This window comes from Bufo bufo, chromosome 4 (assembly GCF_905171765.1).
Source record: "Bufo bufo chromosome 4, aBufBuf1.1, whole genome shotgun sequence".
NCBI classification, from domain to species: Eukaryota; Metazoa; Chordata; class Amphibia; order Anura; family Bufonidae; genus Bufo; species Bufo bufo.
Window position 1 is genome coordinate 619,985,174 of NC_053392.1, and position 19,185 is coordinate 620,004,358.

Consider the following 19,185-nt stretch of genomic DNA (forward strand, 5'->3'; position numbering starts at 1 on the left):
TCCTGGACATTGCCAGCCTGCGTAGCTACTCTCGTCCAGGCCGATCAGCTCCAACACTACATGGCAACGCTTGACTTCACACATGTGATAGGAAGGAGGGGAAGTGGGAGCTACACTGTGCCATGCTGCTGTTGGGGATAGAAGGTTGTCCGTGGGGGAGGAGGTGAATAAATGCCTTGTTTGAGAAACAGGCCGAATACAAGGCAGGGATGGCTTTTTGGGAGAAATAATCATGACTAGATATCTTCCAGTGAGTTTGAGTACACACCATCAGCTCCCTAAAAGCCAGCAAGCTAGCTCTACTAAATGGTATAGCAGTGACTGCACCGTCAGCAACTTAGCCAGCTAATATGTTCAGCTATTAAACCACACTAAGGATTTGCAAAGAAGAGTGCTATTTATTTTTGATATCCTACCAATATGCCACCAATGTTCGAGGTAACACAAGCCCTTTAATGGTGACAGGGCACGTGACTTGTATTCTTTGCAATATATACATCAGAAGGCATTGTTAGGCAGCAGGTCCTACAATGAATTGCCACATCTGCTACATTCTTTTTACAATCTGAACATTATAATGGTTTCTCCCTTGTGCGATTTTTCAGATGCCTAACAAGGACCCATTTCCAGTTTCCCAAATTCTGAACAAGAAAATGGTTATTTCCCTGTGTGAGTTCTCTGATGATGTTTAACAAGAGCCCTTTTCTGGCTGAAACATTTCCCACATTGTGAACATGAAAATGCCTTTTCTCTATCATGAGTTCTCTGATGATTAAGAAGAGTTGATTTATGGGCAAAACATTTTCCACATCCTGAGCATGAAAATGGCTTCTCTCCTGTGTGAGTTCTTAGATGTTCCAAAAGAAAGTATTTCTGACTAAAACACTTTCCACATTCAGAACATAAAAATGGCTTTTCCCCTGTGTGAGTTGTCTGATGTCTAATAAGACCCGCCATCTGGGTAAAACTTTTCCCACATTCTGAGCATGAAAATGGCTTCTCTCCTGTGTGAGTTCTTAGATGACTCACAAGTTTCGAATTCTGGGTAAAACATTTCCCACATTCTGAGCATGACAACGGCTTCTCTCCTGTGTGAGTTCTTAGATGACTCACAAGTTTCGAATTCTGGGTAAAACATTTCCCACATTCTGAGCATGACAACGGCTTCTCTCCTGTGTGAATTCTTAAATGTTCCACAAGAAATGATTTCTGACTAAAAGATTTCCCACATTCTGAGCATGAAAATGGCTTCTCTGCTGTGTGAGTTGTCTGATGTCTAACAAGACCTGTTTTCTGCCTAAAACATTTCCCACATTCAGAACATGAAAATAACTTCTCTCGTTTGTGAGTACTCTGGTGATGAAGAAGAGTTGATTTATGCGTAAAACATCTTCCACATTCTGAGCATGAAAACGGCTTCTCTCCTGTGTGAATTCTTAAATGTTCCACAAGAAATGATTTCTGCCTAAAAGATTTCCCACATTCAGAACATGAAAATGGCTTCTCTCCTGTGTGAGTTGTCTGATGTCTAACAAGACCTGTTTTCTGGCTAAAACATTTCCCACATTCAGAACATGAAAATGGCTTCTCTCCTGTGTGAGTTGTCTGATGTCTAACAAGACCTGTTTTCCTGCTAAAACATTTTCCACATTCTGTACATGAAAATACCCTTTTCCTTGAGTGACATCGTAGATGTCCCACAAGATCTGATTTCTGGGTAAAGCATCTCCCATCTTCTGAACATGAAAAAGACTTCTCCCCTGTGTGATTTCTCTGATGTTTTTCAAGAGAACCCTTCCACATAAAACATTTCCCACATTCTGAACATGTATATGGCTTCTCCGCTTTGTGAGTTCTTTGATGTCTAACTAAAAGTAATTTCCTGGTAAAAGACTTTCCACATTCAGCGCATGAAAATGTCCTCTTCTCTATGTGATTTTTCTCATGCAAAGGAAGATTAGATTTCTTTTTAAAGTGTTTCCCACGTAAAAATATTTCCCCCCATCTATGTCCAGTTATTTGTTTGAAAATCAGTGATTGATTAGCTGAAGGTTTCTTGTGACCAGTGGTATCGGTGGATATATCTCCACTGTGAAGGACTGAGGGTACATTAGGAGTTATTGAATTAGCTTGTGTGATATTGCTATCTTCTTCATGATAGGAAGTTAAATAGAGATGTCCATGGGAGTCGATCAACCCATCTTTACCTGTAAAAAGATACAAAATTTTCATATTTTCACAGAGAAATTAACTGATTTTTTTAAATGAATAAATCAACCTTTATTGAGACAATAGTAAGCAAGTAAACAAAGTAAATAGATGTAAGAAAACAGGACACAGAACAATTTCAGTAAGTAAAGAATTATATTTAAAAAATCCCACTTAAGCAAAAAAAATTAGCAACTTTTCTCCCTTCCCAAAAATGTGGGTGAGGTCTACGCAGTCCGACACATGTAACAATACCAACACCAGAAACATCAGCGTAACTATAGCCATAGCACTTGCTATAGGCCAAGAGGTTAGGGGGTTCTATCAGGTGCTATAATGTGGGTTTTCTGATATACTCCATTATGTATGTATTATATGCTATTATACCTTTTTTAATTATTGCTACATATGCTGCTGTTTTTAATTTTCTTACACTAGGTGGTCTAATTCTGCTATGGGACCATGTGAATTATAGTTAAGCCCCTGACCAGAAAACTGGTGTATGTTCTACCTAAAATATACAAATTCACTTTTTGGTGCATAGACAGTGTACTAAGAGTGGCGTATGAAGACAGCATAAGACTACATCTCTCTGGTGTCTCTAATATGAAATATGTATCTGCACATTTGACAAATTTCTGATTGGAACGTTTCGTCCTTTTCTGTTCCGGTTACTTAACCCTTTCACTACCGGAGTTTTTTTTTTTTTTTTTCGTTTTTGTGTTTTAATTTTTCTTCCCTATCTTCCTTGAGCCATAACTTTTTATATTTCCATTCACATAGCTTTATGAGGGCTTATTTTTTGCGGGACAAGTTGTATTTTCTAATGCCACCATTTATTATGGCATAAAATGTAGTGGGGTGGAATTGAAAAAATAAATAAATCACAGTTCCTCCACCATTTGACGGGTTTTGTTCCCACGGTGTTTCATTTGCGGCAACACTGACCCATGCCCTTCATTCTCTGGGTCAGTACGATTACAAGTATACCCCATACGTGTAGTTTTTTTTTATGTCTAAATAGTGTAAAAATACATTTCCATTTTGATATCACCATATTCTGACCCCCATAACTTTTTTATAGTTATATCTAATGAGCTGTGTGGGGGCTCATTTTTTGCAGGACAATCTGTAGTTTTTATTGATACCATTTTGGAGGGTGTCTGACTTTTTGATAATATTTTATTACATTTTTTGGGTAAGAAAAGCAATGAAAAATGGCAAATAGATCATTTTGACCTTTTTTTCCATCTCGTCATTCACCATGTTTTTTGGTATTATTTTTTTTTATTATACGGAAAGGGGGGTGATTTAAACTTTTATATATTTTTTTAACAGTTTTTTTAATTTTTTGTAATGGTTTTGAAGCTCATATGAGCCTATAAAATCTTTTTTTTTTTTTTTTTTTGAACGATCATGTAGAACTCTTTCTAATGAGACTAATTGATTCACTATTCCACCCATCCCTGATCATATTGCCTGAAGTTTTATTATGTTCTCCAGACGCCGGACCCTCTTCATTGATCAATAGGAAATACACACAGTGATTGAATACATTGGCCCTGATTCACCATACCTTCACTCCAGAATTCTGGAGTAAAAAATGCGCAAAATAGGCCTTTGCGACTCTTTTTGCACTTGCTTGCACAAAAAAATTGCAACTCATTTGCGTGCACTTGCGCTAAATTTTGAGACTTTTTGCATTTTTACACCACTCACTCCAGTTTTGTAATATGGGTGGAAAAGTGGGTGTGGTTATTTATGTTAACCCCTTCACATCCGGGCCATTTGCCCCTTTCCTGACCAGGCCTAATTTTGCAGATCTGACATATCTCACTTTATGTGGTAATAACTTTGGAATGCTTTTACTTATCCAAGCCATTCAGAGACTGTTTTCTCGTGACACATTGTACTTCATGACAGTCATAAATTTGAGTCAATATATTTCACCTTTATTTATGAAAATATCCCAAATTTATAAAAAAAATTGAAAAATTAGCAATTTTCTAAATTTCTATTTCTCTGCTTTTAAAACAGAAAGTGATACCTCATAAAATATTTCTTACTTAACATTCCCCATATGTCTACTTTATGTTGGCATCATTTTGGAAATGTCATTTTATTTTTTTAGGATGTTAGAAGGCTTAGAAGTTTAGAAGCAAATCTTAAAATTTTTAAGAAAATTGCCCAAACCACACTTTTTAAGGACCAGTTCAGGTCTGAAGTCACTTTGTGGGGCTTACATAGTGGATAGATTTTCCATTTTAATCCAATTTTTTCTTTAACATATCGAGGGTTAACAGCCAAACAAAACTCAATATTTATTACCCAGATTCTGCGGTTTACAGAAACACCCCACATGTGGTCATAAACTGCTGTATGGGCACACGACAGAGTGCAGAAGAAATGGAGCGCCACATGGTTTCTGGAAGGCAGATTTTGCTGAACTGGTTTTTAGATGCCATGTCCCATTTGCAGCCCCCCTGATGCACCCTTACAGTAGACACTCCCAAAAAGTGACCCCATTTTGGAAACTAGGGGATAAGGTGCCAGTTTTATTGGTACTATTTTTGGGTACATATCATTTTTTGATCATTCATTATAACACTTTATGGGGCAAGGTGACCGAAAAATTGGTTGTTTTAGCACAGTTTTTATTTATTTATTTTTGCATCATTCACCTGAGGGGTTAGGTCATGTGACATTTTTATAGAGCAGATCGTTACGGACGTGGCGATACCCAATATGTATACTTTTTCTTATTTATTTAAGTTTTACACAATAATAGCATTTTTGAAACAAAACAATTATGTTTTAATGTGTTCATGTTCTGAGAGCTATAGTTTATTTTTTAAATGATTTTCTTATGTAGGGGCTCATTTTTTGCGGGATGAGGTGACGGTTTTATTGGTACCATTTTGTGGGACATACGCCTTTTTGATCACTTGGTGTTGCACTTTTTGTGATGTGAGGTGACAAAAATGGCTTAATTTGACACAGTTTGTATTTTTTATGGTGTTTATCAGACTGGGTGGATCATTTGATATATTTATAGAGCCGACCGTCACGGACTCGGCAATACCAAATATGTACATTTTATTTTTTTTTTTCTATTTTTAAATCACCATGGTAAAAGATCATGTGACGTACCATGTGATGACCGGAGTGACGTCATCACAGGTCCTTGAACTATAATTAATGCTCACCACAGGTCCTGTTCAGTAAAAGAGACAGACGGAGATGCCGGGCTACGCGATCAAGTGGATTAAGGTGAGTTAAATGATTTTATTTTTTAACCCCTCCAGCGCTGTTTTACTATGCATTCTGTATTCAGAATGCTATTATTTTCCCTTATAACCATGTTATAAGAGAAAATAATAATGATCGGGTCTCCATCCCGATCGTCTCCTAGCAACCGTGCGTGAAAATCGCACCGCATCCGCACTTGCTTGCGATTTTCACGCAACCCCATTCATTTCTATGGGGCTTGCGTTACGTGAAAAACGCACAAAGAGGAACATGCTGCGATTTTCACGCAACGCAAAAGTGATGCGTAAAAAATCACCGCTCGTGTGCACAGCCCCATAGAAATGAATGGGTCGGTATTCAGTGCGGGTGCAATGCGTTCACCTCCCGCATCGCATCCGCGCGGAATACTCGCTCGTGTGAAAGGGGCCTAAGAGTTGCCCTACTGTCACTGACAGCGGGCAACCCGATCTGCGTGCAGCTGCAATCTCTGAATGGACGTTCAGAAACATCCATTCAGAGATAGAGAACCACCTCCTGGACGTTTATAGTCAATGTGCAGACGGGAGGTGGTTAATAAGTTTCACTCCCAATTTATTTTATTTTTTTAAAGTCACAATCTCACTCCAGGAGAAGGGTGAAGTAGTAAAACTGGAGAATCCATGTGTTTTCTGGGGTTATACATTGATGTGATAGGACATACAGTCCTGATCAAAAGTTTAAGACCACTTGAAAAATAGCAAAAAATCATATTTAGCATGGCTGGATCTTAACAAGGTTCCAAGTAGAGCTTCAACATGCAACAAGAAGAAATGGGAGTGAGACAACACATTTTTTGAGCATTCAATTTAATGAAAACAAGGAATAAACTGAAACAGGCGGTTTTTCAGCTGATCAAAAGTTTAGAACCACACCTCCAAAAAAAAATAAACCCCCCCAAAACAGAAATCCAACTTCCAAACATGAACTCAGTAATGAGTGGCTCCGCCGTTATTGTTTATCACTTCAAAAATTTGTTTTGGCATGCTTGATGCAAGCGTTTCCATGAGGTGAGTGGGAACATTTCTCCAAGTGGTGAAGACGGCCGCACGAACGCCATCTACTGTCTGGAACTGTTGTCCATTTTTGTAAACTTCCCTTGCCATCCATCCCCAAAGGTTCTCAATTGGATTTAGATCAGAGGAACACGCAGGATGGGCCAAAAGAGTGATGTTGTCCTGCGGGCATTGTGTACTGTAGCGTTGTCCTGTTGAAAAACCCAGTCGTTACCACACAGACGAGGGCCCTCAGTCATGAGGAATGCTCTCTGCAACATCTGGACATAGCCAGTGGCCGTTTGACGCCCCTGCACTTCCTGAAGCTCTATTGTTCCACTGAAGGAAAAAGCACCCCAGATCATTATGGCGCTTCCTTCACTGTGGCGCGTAGAAAATAGTTGGGATCTGCTTGTCATGCCAGTAACGTTGGAAACCATCAGGACCATCAAGGTAAAAAAAAATCTCATCAGAGAATAAAACTTTCTTCCACCTTTGAATGTCCCATGTTTGGTGCTCTCTTGCAAAGTCCAAACGAGCAGTTCTGTGGCGTTCAAGGAGACGAGGTCTTTGAAGACGTTTTTTGTTTTTGAAGCCCTTCAGTCTCAGATGCCATCTGATGGTTATGGGGCTGCAGTCAGCACCAGTAAGGGCCTTAATTTGGGTCGAGGATCGTCCAGTGTCTTGACGGACAGCCAATTGAATCCTCCGGCTCAGTGCTGATAAAAATTTTTTGGGTCTTCCACTTGACTTTTTTGTTCCATAACCCTCAGGATCATTTAAGAAATTCCAAATCACTGTCTTACTGCGTCCCACCTCAGCAGCGATGGCGCGCTGTGAGAGACCCTGCTTATGCAGTTCAACAACCCGACCACGTTCAAAAAGGGAGAGTTTTTTTGCCTTTGCCATCACAACGTGTGACTACCTGACAGAAAATGACAATGAATCCACATCTTTGCACAGATTTGGCCTTTTAAAGGCATGTGGTCCTAAAATTTGTATCAGCTGAAAAACAGCCTGTTTCAGTTTAATCGTTATTTTCAATTAATTGAATGCTCAAAAAATATTTTGTCTCACTCTCATTTCTTCTTGTTGCATGTTGAAGCTCTACTTGGAACCTTGTTAAGATCAAACAATGTAAAATAAGATTTTTTGCCATTTTTCAAGTGGTCTTAAACTTTTGATCAGGACTGTATGACAGAGAGACAAAAAAATTGTATCTTTAAATGCAGAATAAACTAGTTTAGTGTCAGGGAGAGCTTAATGAGACAATATGAAGTTATATTTAATTAACTGACAGAGAGGTTTTAACTAGGGACAGGACATGAGTCAATGTCTTGTCACTTTGTAATTTAGTCAGGCTATCAACCATTTTCAGTGAGTGGTGCAACGATATTTAAAGCTATTCTACTTAATTTTTTTTAAATGTGTATTACCCCAATGTAGATCCCTTAATTCACCTCCTGACGTGTTTTTCTGTGTCAGAGTTGCTGTGTATTGTACTGTCCAATTAACCATTAAAAAAATATTGCAGTTTCTCTAAAAAAAAATTCAGTTGATCACAGAAGCCTTTTCTGCATCATAGTTACCGTATATTGGTAGAGAGCATTATATATATATTTTTTTTCTTTTCCTTTAAAAAATTCAAATCTGTTACTTCTCCCCAAGAATGGTTAGTTTTTGTACTGTTTAAAATTAAAGTATAAATAATCCGACAGTGAAGCACATTTTTTAAACAAGCTTTGTTATGGCGGGCTACCATACATTTACCCATAGGCATATATTTTGCTGTCACATTGACATTACTAATGCTGTCTTCAAGTTAAAGAGCTTCAAATGGGTTGGATACAGTACTAGGAGACCTCAGAGTGTCATATATAACTTTTCAGGGCACTTCCAATACAGACTGAATTTATTCATACCAGAATAACATCTGAAGACCAATTAGTATTAATCTGTCCCTAAAGGAATTTTAGGAAATTCACGAATCTCTAATGATAAGTAAATCTAGGTGACTCTCAAAATTGTTTTCTCCTCTACAATCATGGAAGGTCTCCTCTTACCTGGTGATGTGAGGGACTGGCGATTCTCCATCATGACGTTCTTGTACAGATCCCTGTGTTCTTCTAAATACTCCCACTCCTCCATGGAGAAATAGACAGCGACATCCTGACACCTTATAGGAACCTGACAACACAAGGACACAGTCATTACCAAACCCCTCCCTTGGCGTTATTGTATAATGTCCCAGCATTCCCAGCAGCGCTCACCTCTCCGCTCAGCAGCTCAGTGATCCTGGTGGTAAGTTCTAGGATCTTCTGCTCATGTATCAGGGAATGAGGTGGAGGCTCGGTGATGGGGCTCTGGGTCCTGCTCCATCCTCCTGACACACGGGGTGTCACACACTCACCAGACGACTTCTTCACTACTGTGTAATCCTGTGTATGGGGAGACGCCGATCACTACAGAGATTCTAAGAATCCTTCACCTTTCCAGTAATTTCCCTGGTTTATTACTAGAGATAAGAGTGATGTTATGTGAGACTCTCACCTCTCCAGTTATCAAGGAGATGATCTCCAGGGTGAGGTCTAATATCCTCGCAGCCATGTGGTCTCTGTCCTTCTCCATCCTTGATGGGTCATTGATGGAAAGGGCTATTGTTTTTCAAATGAAAATAGTCCTGTACATAAGAAACCTGAGGAAAACATGGAGGACTTAGTGCAAAATCACATTTGAAAGAACATTTTACATGAAGTATAGTGTCTCACGAATTGGTAATTATAAAGGACTACTGATCGTGTACAATGGAGGTGACTTTGTTATTGTGTTGTCTCATGTATTCCAGATTGCTGATAATAAAATGAGGTAAGCTGCCTGCACCTGCTATAATACAGTGAATACAGTGTTACATAGGATGTACACTGCTTTGTATCACATTTTCCAGGTCACTATAACTCTGATACCCCCTTTATTCTGACGTAATACTATATTTATCCCAAGACATTAGCAGGGGTAACTGTTCCAATATTGATCTGCCTTTTAGGCGGGGCTCCTTTCCACTTTCTACCACTTCTCCAACCCTATAACACTCTAAATTAGAAGACAGCACTTCTGTAGTACAGACTCTTAAATACTCACTAACTTTTCACACAACTGTACATATATCAATAGAACAGGCAAATAGAAGAAACTTTGTAATATATCTTATTAGAGAAAATGACTATTTCTGCATCTTTCCTTGTTGTTCATTTCTTTAGTGCTTTGGGTTTCAAAAACGTACAAGGAAAGCTATACAAACATCCCTTAGAACTGTTTATATGGCGCTTCATGTTGCCACTGTTCCGTGCATCCTGGCCTTGGTCACTTGTGGGTGTAAATTAGTGCCAAAGAGCTTGTATTTCTCCTCAGTTCAGTATTGCATGAGTTAAAGGGGTATTCCAGTAGGTAAAAGTTAGCCCCTATCCACACCCCCTATTGATCACGAGAACGGGGGCCCTGTAACCCTTGCTGCTCCCCTGAAATGACCTGAGTAGTGAGTCGCACATGCACACGGCATTCATTTCTACTGGAGTTCCGGAGATAGCTGAGCCGTCAACTTGTTTATCTCTGGAACTCCCATAAAAATGAATAGAGTGGACGTGTACATGTATGATTGGCCACTCCAGTCATTTCAGGGAAGCAGCAGGGGGCATGGGGCACCTGATCACATGATCGGTGGGGGTCCCAGTGGTAGGACCCCCACCGATCTGAGAGTTATCCCCTGTGATGTGGGTAGGGAATAACTTTTACCTACTGGAATACCCCTTTAATGTTCCTTGGTCTTGTTTGTACATTTGTTTGATTAATGAGACTGATCTCCATACAGTATTATTCCGAAGTTTTGAATGAAGCGACTTCGGATGAAGCATCTGAAGCTCGCTTCGCTCAACACTAGCTAGAGCCACACAGAGTTTTTGGACAAGGTCTTGAAGCAGATGTGCCTGCAGGATTTTGTGCCAAAGCCAGAAGTGTATTTGAAAGGAATGGGAAATACAGTCAGGTCCATAAATATTGGGACATCAACACAATTCTAACATTTTTGGCTCTATACACCACACAAATGGATTTGAAATGAAATGAACAAGATGTGCTTTACCTGCAGACTGTCAACTTTAATTTGAGGGTATTTACATCCAAATCGGGTGAACGGTGCAGGAATTACAGCAGTTTGCATATGTGCCTCCTACTTGTTACGTGACCAAAAGTAATGGGACATAATAATAATCATAAATCAAACTTTCACTTTTTAATACTTGGTTGCAAATCCTTTGCAGTCAATTACAGCCTGAAGTCTGGAACGCATAGACATCACCAGACGCTGGGTTTCATCCCTGGTGATGCTCTGCCAGGCATCTACTGCAACTGTCTTCAGTTCCTGCTTGTTCTTGGGGCATTTTCCCTTCAGTTTTGTCTTCAGCAAGTGAAATGCATGCTCAATCGGATTCAGGTCAGGTGATTGACTTGGCCATTGCATAACATTCCACTTCTTTCCCTTATAAAACTCTTTGGTTGCTTTTGCAGTATGCTTTGGGTCATTGTCCATCTGCACTGTGAAGCGCCGTCCAATAAGTTCTGAAGCATTTGGCTGAATATGAGCAGATAATATTGCCCGAAACACTTCAGAATTCATCCTGCTGCTTTTGTCAGCAGTCACATCATCCATAAATACAAGAGAACCAGTTCCATTGGCAGCCATACATGCCCACGCCATTACACCACCACCACCATGCTTCACTGATGAGGTGGTATGCTTAGGATCATGAGCAGTTCCTTTCCTTCTCCATACTCTTCTCTTCCCATCACTCTGGTACAAGTTGATCTTGGTCTCATCTGTCCATAGGATGTTGTTCCAGAACTGTGAAGGCTTTTTTAGATGACGTTTGGCAAACTCTAATCTGGCCTTCCTGTTTTTGAGGCTCACCAATGGTTTACATCTTGTGGTGAACCCTCTGTATTCACTCTGGTGAAGTTTTCTCTTGATTGTCGACTTTTGACACACATACACCTAATGAGGGAATAACACAGACCTGGCCATGGAACAGCTGAGAAGCCAATTGTCCCATTACTTTTGGTCACGTAATAAGTGGGAGACACATATGAAAACTGTTCTAATTCCTACCCCGTTTACCTGATTTGGATATAAATACCCTCAAACAAAAGCTGACAGTCTGTAGTTAAAGCATCTTGTTTGTTTCATTTCAAATCCATTGTGGTGGTGTATAGAGCCAACAATTTTAGAATTGTGTTGATGTTCCAATATTTATGGACCTGACTGTATAAAGGAAGAATTTATACTTTTCCTTCCTGGTGGATTCACTTCTTGCTTTGGCTGAAAATCCCGCAGGTAGATCTGCCTCAAAAACGAATCTAAAAACCTCTGTGTGGCTGTACCCTAAGAGGCAATCCAACCATAATCCTCCATTCCACTCACCACATGAGGACGCCAAACATACACTGGCGCTCTGATGTCATCATCGCAATGGTTGCCCTTCTGGTGGTGTACACACATTGATTTCAGCAGCATCCCACATAACCTAGCATCTGAGATCTCAAGTGCATCGTAGACACACAGAACCATCTTACGGAGAGTGAGAGTGAAAGTGAGAGAGAGAAAAGGAAACAAGCTTGTTGCCTAAGATAACTCCTGGTCTGCAACTGCTCCACGGACCTGATCCTGCACCAGAACCTCCTGACAATGGTATAGGAGCTGCCCTCATAGTGAAGGTCCTATGACTAAGAGCAGGACAGGAAAGCCTGCTGCAGCCTGGGGTTCCTACTCTCTGCACCAGGCCTCCTGGCAGTAAGCCGGGGAAGAGAACAGACTGGGTGAGATCTTCTTTTCTCCTGCCATGAGCTGACAGGAGAGTCTTCTGTGCACCCCAACAGACAGGAAACAACCGGAGCAGGTAAAGGGGAGGAGCCTTTTAACTCTGTCTTCCAAGTTGTTTCCTATCCCTGAGTGGCGGGCGGAACCCCTCTCTTACTGCCATTTTGGAGGTGTTAGGAAGAGAGACAGTTTTCTCTTGTAAGATATATTACAAACTTTCTTACATTCACCTGTACTATTCAGGCATTCAAAGTCTGTTGAAAGTACATTGACCATTGCAGGCCTTATACACTCAACCGTATTTTACATCCATGTTTGCAGATTGCACATGTTGGACCCATTCATTTCTATGAGTCTGCAAAAAGAACGGAAAAATGTGTGCTTCCCGCATCCATGTGTCATTTCGGCAAATTTTAGAATATGTCCTATTCCCATCCGTATTAAATGGTAAAAAAAATCTGACTTTCTAGTGATGGGAGTGAGAAAAATGCGGATTGCACATGGAAAATGTTATTTTGCAGATGTGTGTGTATAGGTCATCAAAGAAAAGCCTATTGTCACGATAGGTAGATAAGCGGGAAAATAACCAAACACAAGAAAACAAACAGAACAAACGACTAGGCCGAAAAGCTAGGGAGAAAAGGGTCACCTCCTAGTGATCCCTAAAAGCTTTCCTAAAACTGCTGTGCCCATGTGCATACCCTAATGGTGGATATGCACATGCCCTCGTGCCTAAACATCCTGGGCAAACCCTAAGCAGCAGGGAAAAGGGAAGAGGCAACCTGCTTCTTCAAACCAGGAGGAAGCAAGCGTCTCCCTAGAGGCCTAGATAAAACACACAAAGGGAAATAAAGGGGAGGACTTATCTTGAGCAGAGCCGGAGCAGACGATCAACCACAAATCAATAGCTCCCAGGAAAGAACTATAACCCGCACAGGCCACTGGGGAAAGGAGGGATAAGCAGCCTCACTAACAATTAAACCCAGTACACCTAAGGGAAGGTGGATCCAGCTCAAACCCAAATCAAAACAAACAGAGAAGTCAGACATGTGCAGCCAGTCTGACAGACCTCCGCACGTTCACAGGGCAAGGCGTGACAGTAACCCCCACCCCCTTCTACAGGTGACCTCCGGACACCCCGGACCAACTTTATCCATGTGTGCCCTGTGAAAGGCCCTCACCAGGTGGCTAGCACTGACATCAGCAGCCGGAACCCACATTCTTTCCTCGGGACCGTATCCCTTCCAGTGCACCAGGTACTGGAGGGAACCCCGAAGAACACGCGAGTAGAGAATCTTAGATATTTCAAACTCCAAATTGCCATCCACCAGGACAGGGGGAGGTGGCAATAGAGATGGTTCCACAGGTTCCACATATTTCTTAATAAAGACCTGTGAAACACATTATGGATCTTCCAGGTCTGCGGAAGATCCAGACGAAACCCCACCGGGTTGACAATCGCAGAGATTTTGTAAGGGTCAATAAATCTTGGACCCAATTTCCAAGATGGTACCTTCAGCTTAATATTTCTAGTGGACAACCACACCGAATCACCCATACACAGGTCCAGACCAGTCATACGTCTCCTGTCAGCCATCCGTTTATACCCATCTTTTTCAAATTAACTTAGATCTTCCGCCAGATAGATGACAAGGCGGAAGAGAATCTCTCCTCTTCTGGCATCCCAGAAGATCCAGTCCCAGAAAAAGTACCTAACTGTGGGTTAAAACCATATGCGCAACAAAATGGCGAATTATCAGTGGACTCCTGTCTACGGTTATTCAAGGCAAATTCGGCTAGAGACAAGAACGAGGACCAGTCATCCTGGTTCTCGGCAACAAAACACCTTAAATAGGTCTCCAGGTTTTGGTTAATGCGCTCTGTCTGACCATTTGACTGGGGATGAAAAGCCGAAGAAAAAGACAGTTGAATTCCCAGACGAGAGCAGAACGCCCTCCAAATCCTGGAAACAAATTGCGTCCCCCTATCAGACACCACATCAGAGGGAATGCCATGTAGTTTCACAATGTTATGGATAAAAACCTGAGCAAGAGTTTTAGCATTGGGCAAGCTAGGCAACGGTACAAAGTGGGCCATTTTACTGAAGCGGTCCACTACCACCAAAATCACAGTTTTCCCAGAGGAACTTGGTAAATCGGTAATAAAGTCCATGGACAAATGCGACCAAGGACGAGACGGGATGGATAAAGAAAGAAGGGATCCTGAAGGCCGAGTGTGAGCCACCTTCGCGCGTGCACAGGTCTCACAAGCTGTCACATAACCCTCCACACCCTTGCGCAACCCTGGCCACCAGAATCTCCGGGAAATAAGATCTATGGTGGATTTGCTTTCAGGATGTCCCGCAAGGACCGTATCATGATGTTCCTTGAACACCTTGTATCGCAGTTCAGCAGGGACAAACAACTTGTCTGGAGGACAAGAATCAGGAGCCTCCTCCTGGGCCCCTAACAACTCCATCTCCAACTCGGGGTACAGAGCGGAAACCACCACCCCATCAGCCAAAATCGGAGGTGGATCCTCCGAATCACCCCCCCCCCCCCCCCCCCCCAGGAAAACTACGTAACAACGCATCTGCCTTGATGTTTTAAACCCCAGGGCGAAAGGTGACCACAAAACTGAACCTAGTAAAAAACAGTGACCCTCTAGCCTGTCTACGATTCAGGCGCTTAGCAGACTGCAGGTAAGCCAGATTCTTGTGGTCAGTATATACTGTTATAGGATAAGTAGCCCCCTTCAACTAATGACGCCATTCCTCAAAGGCCAATTTAATGGCCAGCAACTGTATCTCCTACATCATAATTTCTTTCAGTGGCCGAGAGTTTCTTGGAGAAAAAAGCACACGGACGCCATTTGCTAGGGGATGGACCCTGTGACAGAACTGCTCTTACCCCCACTTATGATGCATCAACCTCCAAGATGAACGGTTGCGACACGTTCCCGATCAGAATGGGAACAGACGCAAAACATTTGTTAATAGCAGAAAAGGCCTGTAATGCCTCATCCGACCAGACAGAAAAGTCGGCACCTTTTTTAGTCATAGCTGTCAAATTTTCTGTAGTAATTGGTAAAACCCAAAAACCGCATCAGAGCTTTCTGATTCTCAGGCCGGTCCCATTCCAGTTCCGCCCGGACCTTTACGGGGTCCATACGAAAACCAGAGTCAGAAAGCAGGTATCCTAAAAATGGTAGCTCCTGGACAGCAAATACACATTTTTCCAATTTTATATACATACAATTTATTCTCCCTAAGGATCGACAACACCTGTCTCACGTGATCCTGATGGGTCTCCAAATCGAGTGAGTAATTAGTATATCATCAAGGTAAATAACAATGAACCTTCCCACTAAATGATGGAAAATATCATTGATAAATCGCTGAAAGACCGCTGGCGCATTAGTTAAACCAAAGGGCATGACAAGATGCTCAAAATGACCTTCGGGTGTATTGAAGGCCGTTTTCCACTCATCTCCTTCCTTAATTCTGATCAGATTATAAGCTCCTCTTAAATCCAACTTGGAGAACACCTTGGCTCCGACAATTTGAACAAATAGATCAGAAATCAAAGGAAGGGGATACGGATCACGGACCGTAATGAGATTTAATTCCCGGAAATCTAAACACGGTCTAAGTGATCCGTTTTTCTTTTTTACGAAAAAGAAGCCGGCGGCCACAGGGGACTTAGATGGCCTAATATGTCCCTTTGCCAAACTCTCTGCAATATACTTCCGCATAGCTTCTCTTTCTGGTTGGGAAAGGTTGTATAGTCGAGATTTTGTCAGTTTAGCTCCAGGGATGAGATTGACCAGACAATCATATTCTCGATGGGGAGGCAGCTCCTGAGCTCCACCCTCCGAGAATACGTCCGCAAAATCAGAGAGAAACTGAGGTAGGACCGTAGTTGACACCCCTGAGATAGAAGCACAAAGACAGTTGTCCGAACAAAATTCACTCCAGCTACTGATTTGTCTTGTTTGCCAGTCAATAGTAGGGTTATTCTTTATCAACCATGGTAAACCCAGAACCATCGGAGCAGGCAAGCCCCTCATAACAAAACAAGAAATGGACTCAACATGTGAATCACCCACCCTTACCTGAATGTCATGAACGATATGAGTAAGACTCTTTTGTGAGAGAGGGGAGGAATCAATAGCAAACACAGGTATCTCTTTATCTAAAGTGCTAGTTCTAAAACCAAGATTTTGGAGGAACTGAAAATCAATAAGGTTTACCCCCTCACCACTGTCAACAAATACCTCAAAATCTAGATTTCCTGAGTCTAGCGCCACCATGGCAGGCAGGGGGAAACGGGTATTGCAGGGAGAATGCATATTTGCTTGCTCAGACTCCCCATTCAGACTACCAAGGGTCAGGGAAGCCTTTTTTTTCTCTTTATGTGAATACCTCTGTAGTTTTTCATTACCGCTTTGAGGTTTAACAAAAGGACACGCACAATCAAAATGACCTTCTTTTCCACAGAAGTAACATAGCTTATTCAGCTTCCTAAAATCCCCATCACCTGAGTGAAAGGAAACCTGGCCCAACTGCATAGGCTCTTCTTCTGCCCCAGATTAAAAAGTCATATTACCCCGGGGACTAGGTGGTACGGATCCACTTACAGACGGGACCCCCCGCTCGAGAGGAATCCTATACCTCTCTCTAAGACATCTATCAAGCCGCACTGCCAAAGACATGGCCGTCTCCAATGAATCAGGATACTCATGAAAAACAAGGGCATCTTTCAACCTCTCAGATAGCCCCTGACAAAACTGACTCCGGAGTGCAGGATCATTCCACCCGAGTTAGTTGCCCATCTTCTAAATTCTGCACAATACGACTCCGCAGTACGTTCTCCCTGTAACAAACTGCGCAACTTAGATTCAGCCATAGAGACCCGGTCTGGGTCATCATAAATCAAGCCCAAGGCTCTAAAGAATTCATCCACCGACCGGAGGGATGGTGAACCGGTCGGCAGAGAAAAAGCCCAGGACTGCGCGTCCCCTTTGAGCAGAGATATAATGATCCCCACTCTTTGATTCTCGTCACCAGATGACATCGGGTATGTGGCGCTGTGTTACCCTGTATCTAGGGGTGGATGGAGGGGTAAGTAGTACAGTACTATCTGCACATTGTAAAAAAAAAAATATGAAGTAATCTGCAAAATACTATATATTTGTGTCAGAAGTTGTACTAATTTTTAGAATAATGATACAGCCGTTTTATTTGATACTTTTGTGCTGATTCTTTTTTTTTTTTTTTCTCTCTATATTAAGGGACACTATAGTCACCAGAACCTCAACAGCTAAATGGTTCTGGTGACTATAGTGTCCCTTAATATAGAAAAAAAAAAAAAAAAAATGAAGAATCAGCACAAAAGTATCAAATAAAATGGCTGTATCATTTTTCTTAAAATTAAAAAAGCACAACTTTTTAATAATTGATGAAAAAAAAATAGATCTCCCCCATATGTTTGCCATTGCCGCGTCCGTAATGACCCGCACTACATAAATATCATGTAAGTTATGCCCTACGGTGAACGCTATAAAAAAAAAATAATAATTGCTAATTTATTCTTAGTTGCCACCGAAAAAACTTAATAGCAGCCAATCAAAAAGCAGAATTTACTCCAAAATGATACCAATAAAAACTAAGAGTCATCCTGCAAAAATCAAGCCCTCAAACAACTCCATAGAAAGAAAAAGAAAAAAGTTATGGGTCTTGGGAAGCGGTGGTGCAAAAAGATTTTCTTTAATACTATACGTATTTGGTATCGCTATAATCGTACTGACCCAGAGAATAAAGATATTATGATATTTATACCGCAAAAATGAACGCTGTAAAATTTACAATGTAAAAACTCAGTGGCAGTATTACTGTTTTTCCCCCGATCTCCCTCCCAGAAAGAGTTAATAAGAAAGTTATGTGTACCCCAAAATGACGCCATTAAAAACTACAACTTGTCCCGTAAAAATAAGCCCTCATATAGCATTTGGAAGGCGACGATGAAAATAGGAAGAAAAACACTTGGTCAGTAAGGCCCAAAGCAAGCTGGTCACTAAGGGGTTAAAGAGGTTTTCCAGGCTCTTTATTGATGACCTCAGTATAGGTCATTGATATTCGATCGGTGAGGGTCTGACACTCCGCACTCCCATCAATCAGTAGTTCCCTGCAACCTCTGGCACAGGCACCGGAGGCTGCAGCCAATCGGTGGGGGCGCCGGGTGTCAGACCTCCACCCATCAGATATGAATGATCTATCCTGAGGACAGGAGCCCGAAAAACCACCAAATACACCACAGGCAGCCCACCTGCAGAACATCACTCTCTCCCTTCAGACTCCTCCACATGTATTCCCATGTAAAATAAAACTCCTGCAGCCTCCCCCAGAATACAGTCCCATGTAAAAGAACATCCCCTGCAACACGCAGTCCCAAGTACAAAACCTCTCCTTTACCTGAATACAAAACAGGAACAGCCGTGTGTGATGTAACTGATCACATGACGGTGACATCATCAAAGGTCCTACAGCCAGTAACATTTACATCCCTCCCATGTAACTGATCACATGACTGTGACATCATCAAAGGTCCTACAGCCAGTAACATTTACATCCCTCCCATGTAACTGATCACATGACTGTGACATCATCAAAGGTCCTACAGCCAGAAACATTTACATCCCTCCCATGTAACTGATCACATGACTGTGACATCATCAAAGGTCCTACAGCCAGTAACATTTACATCCCTCCCATGTAACTGATCACATGACTGTGACATCATCAAAGGTCCTACAGCCAGTAACATTTACATC

The 19,185-nt window shown here is 41.6% G+C and overlaps 1 protein-coding gene across 1 annotated transcript; it reads right to left on the reverse strand.

Moving 5' to 3' along the window:
- Window positions 1–657: 657 nt before the first annotated feature.
- On the reverse strand, window positions 658–18,862 carry LOC120999385 (zinc finger protein OZF-like). The gene is made up of 6 exons (XM_040430254.1): window positions 18,827–18,862; window positions 9,039–9,183; window positions 8,759–8,926; window positions 8,552–8,675; window positions 1,030–2,207; window positions 658–765 (listed from the first exon to the last, which is right to left on the reverse strand). The coding sequence occupies exons 2-6, from the start codon at window positions 9,114–9,116 to the stop codon at window positions 658–660; spliced, it is 1,656 nt and encodes a 551-aa protein (XP_040286188.1). The 5' UTR covers window positions 9,117–9,183; window positions 18,827–18,862.
- Between the last annotated feature and the right edge of the window lie 323 nt (window positions 18,863–19,185).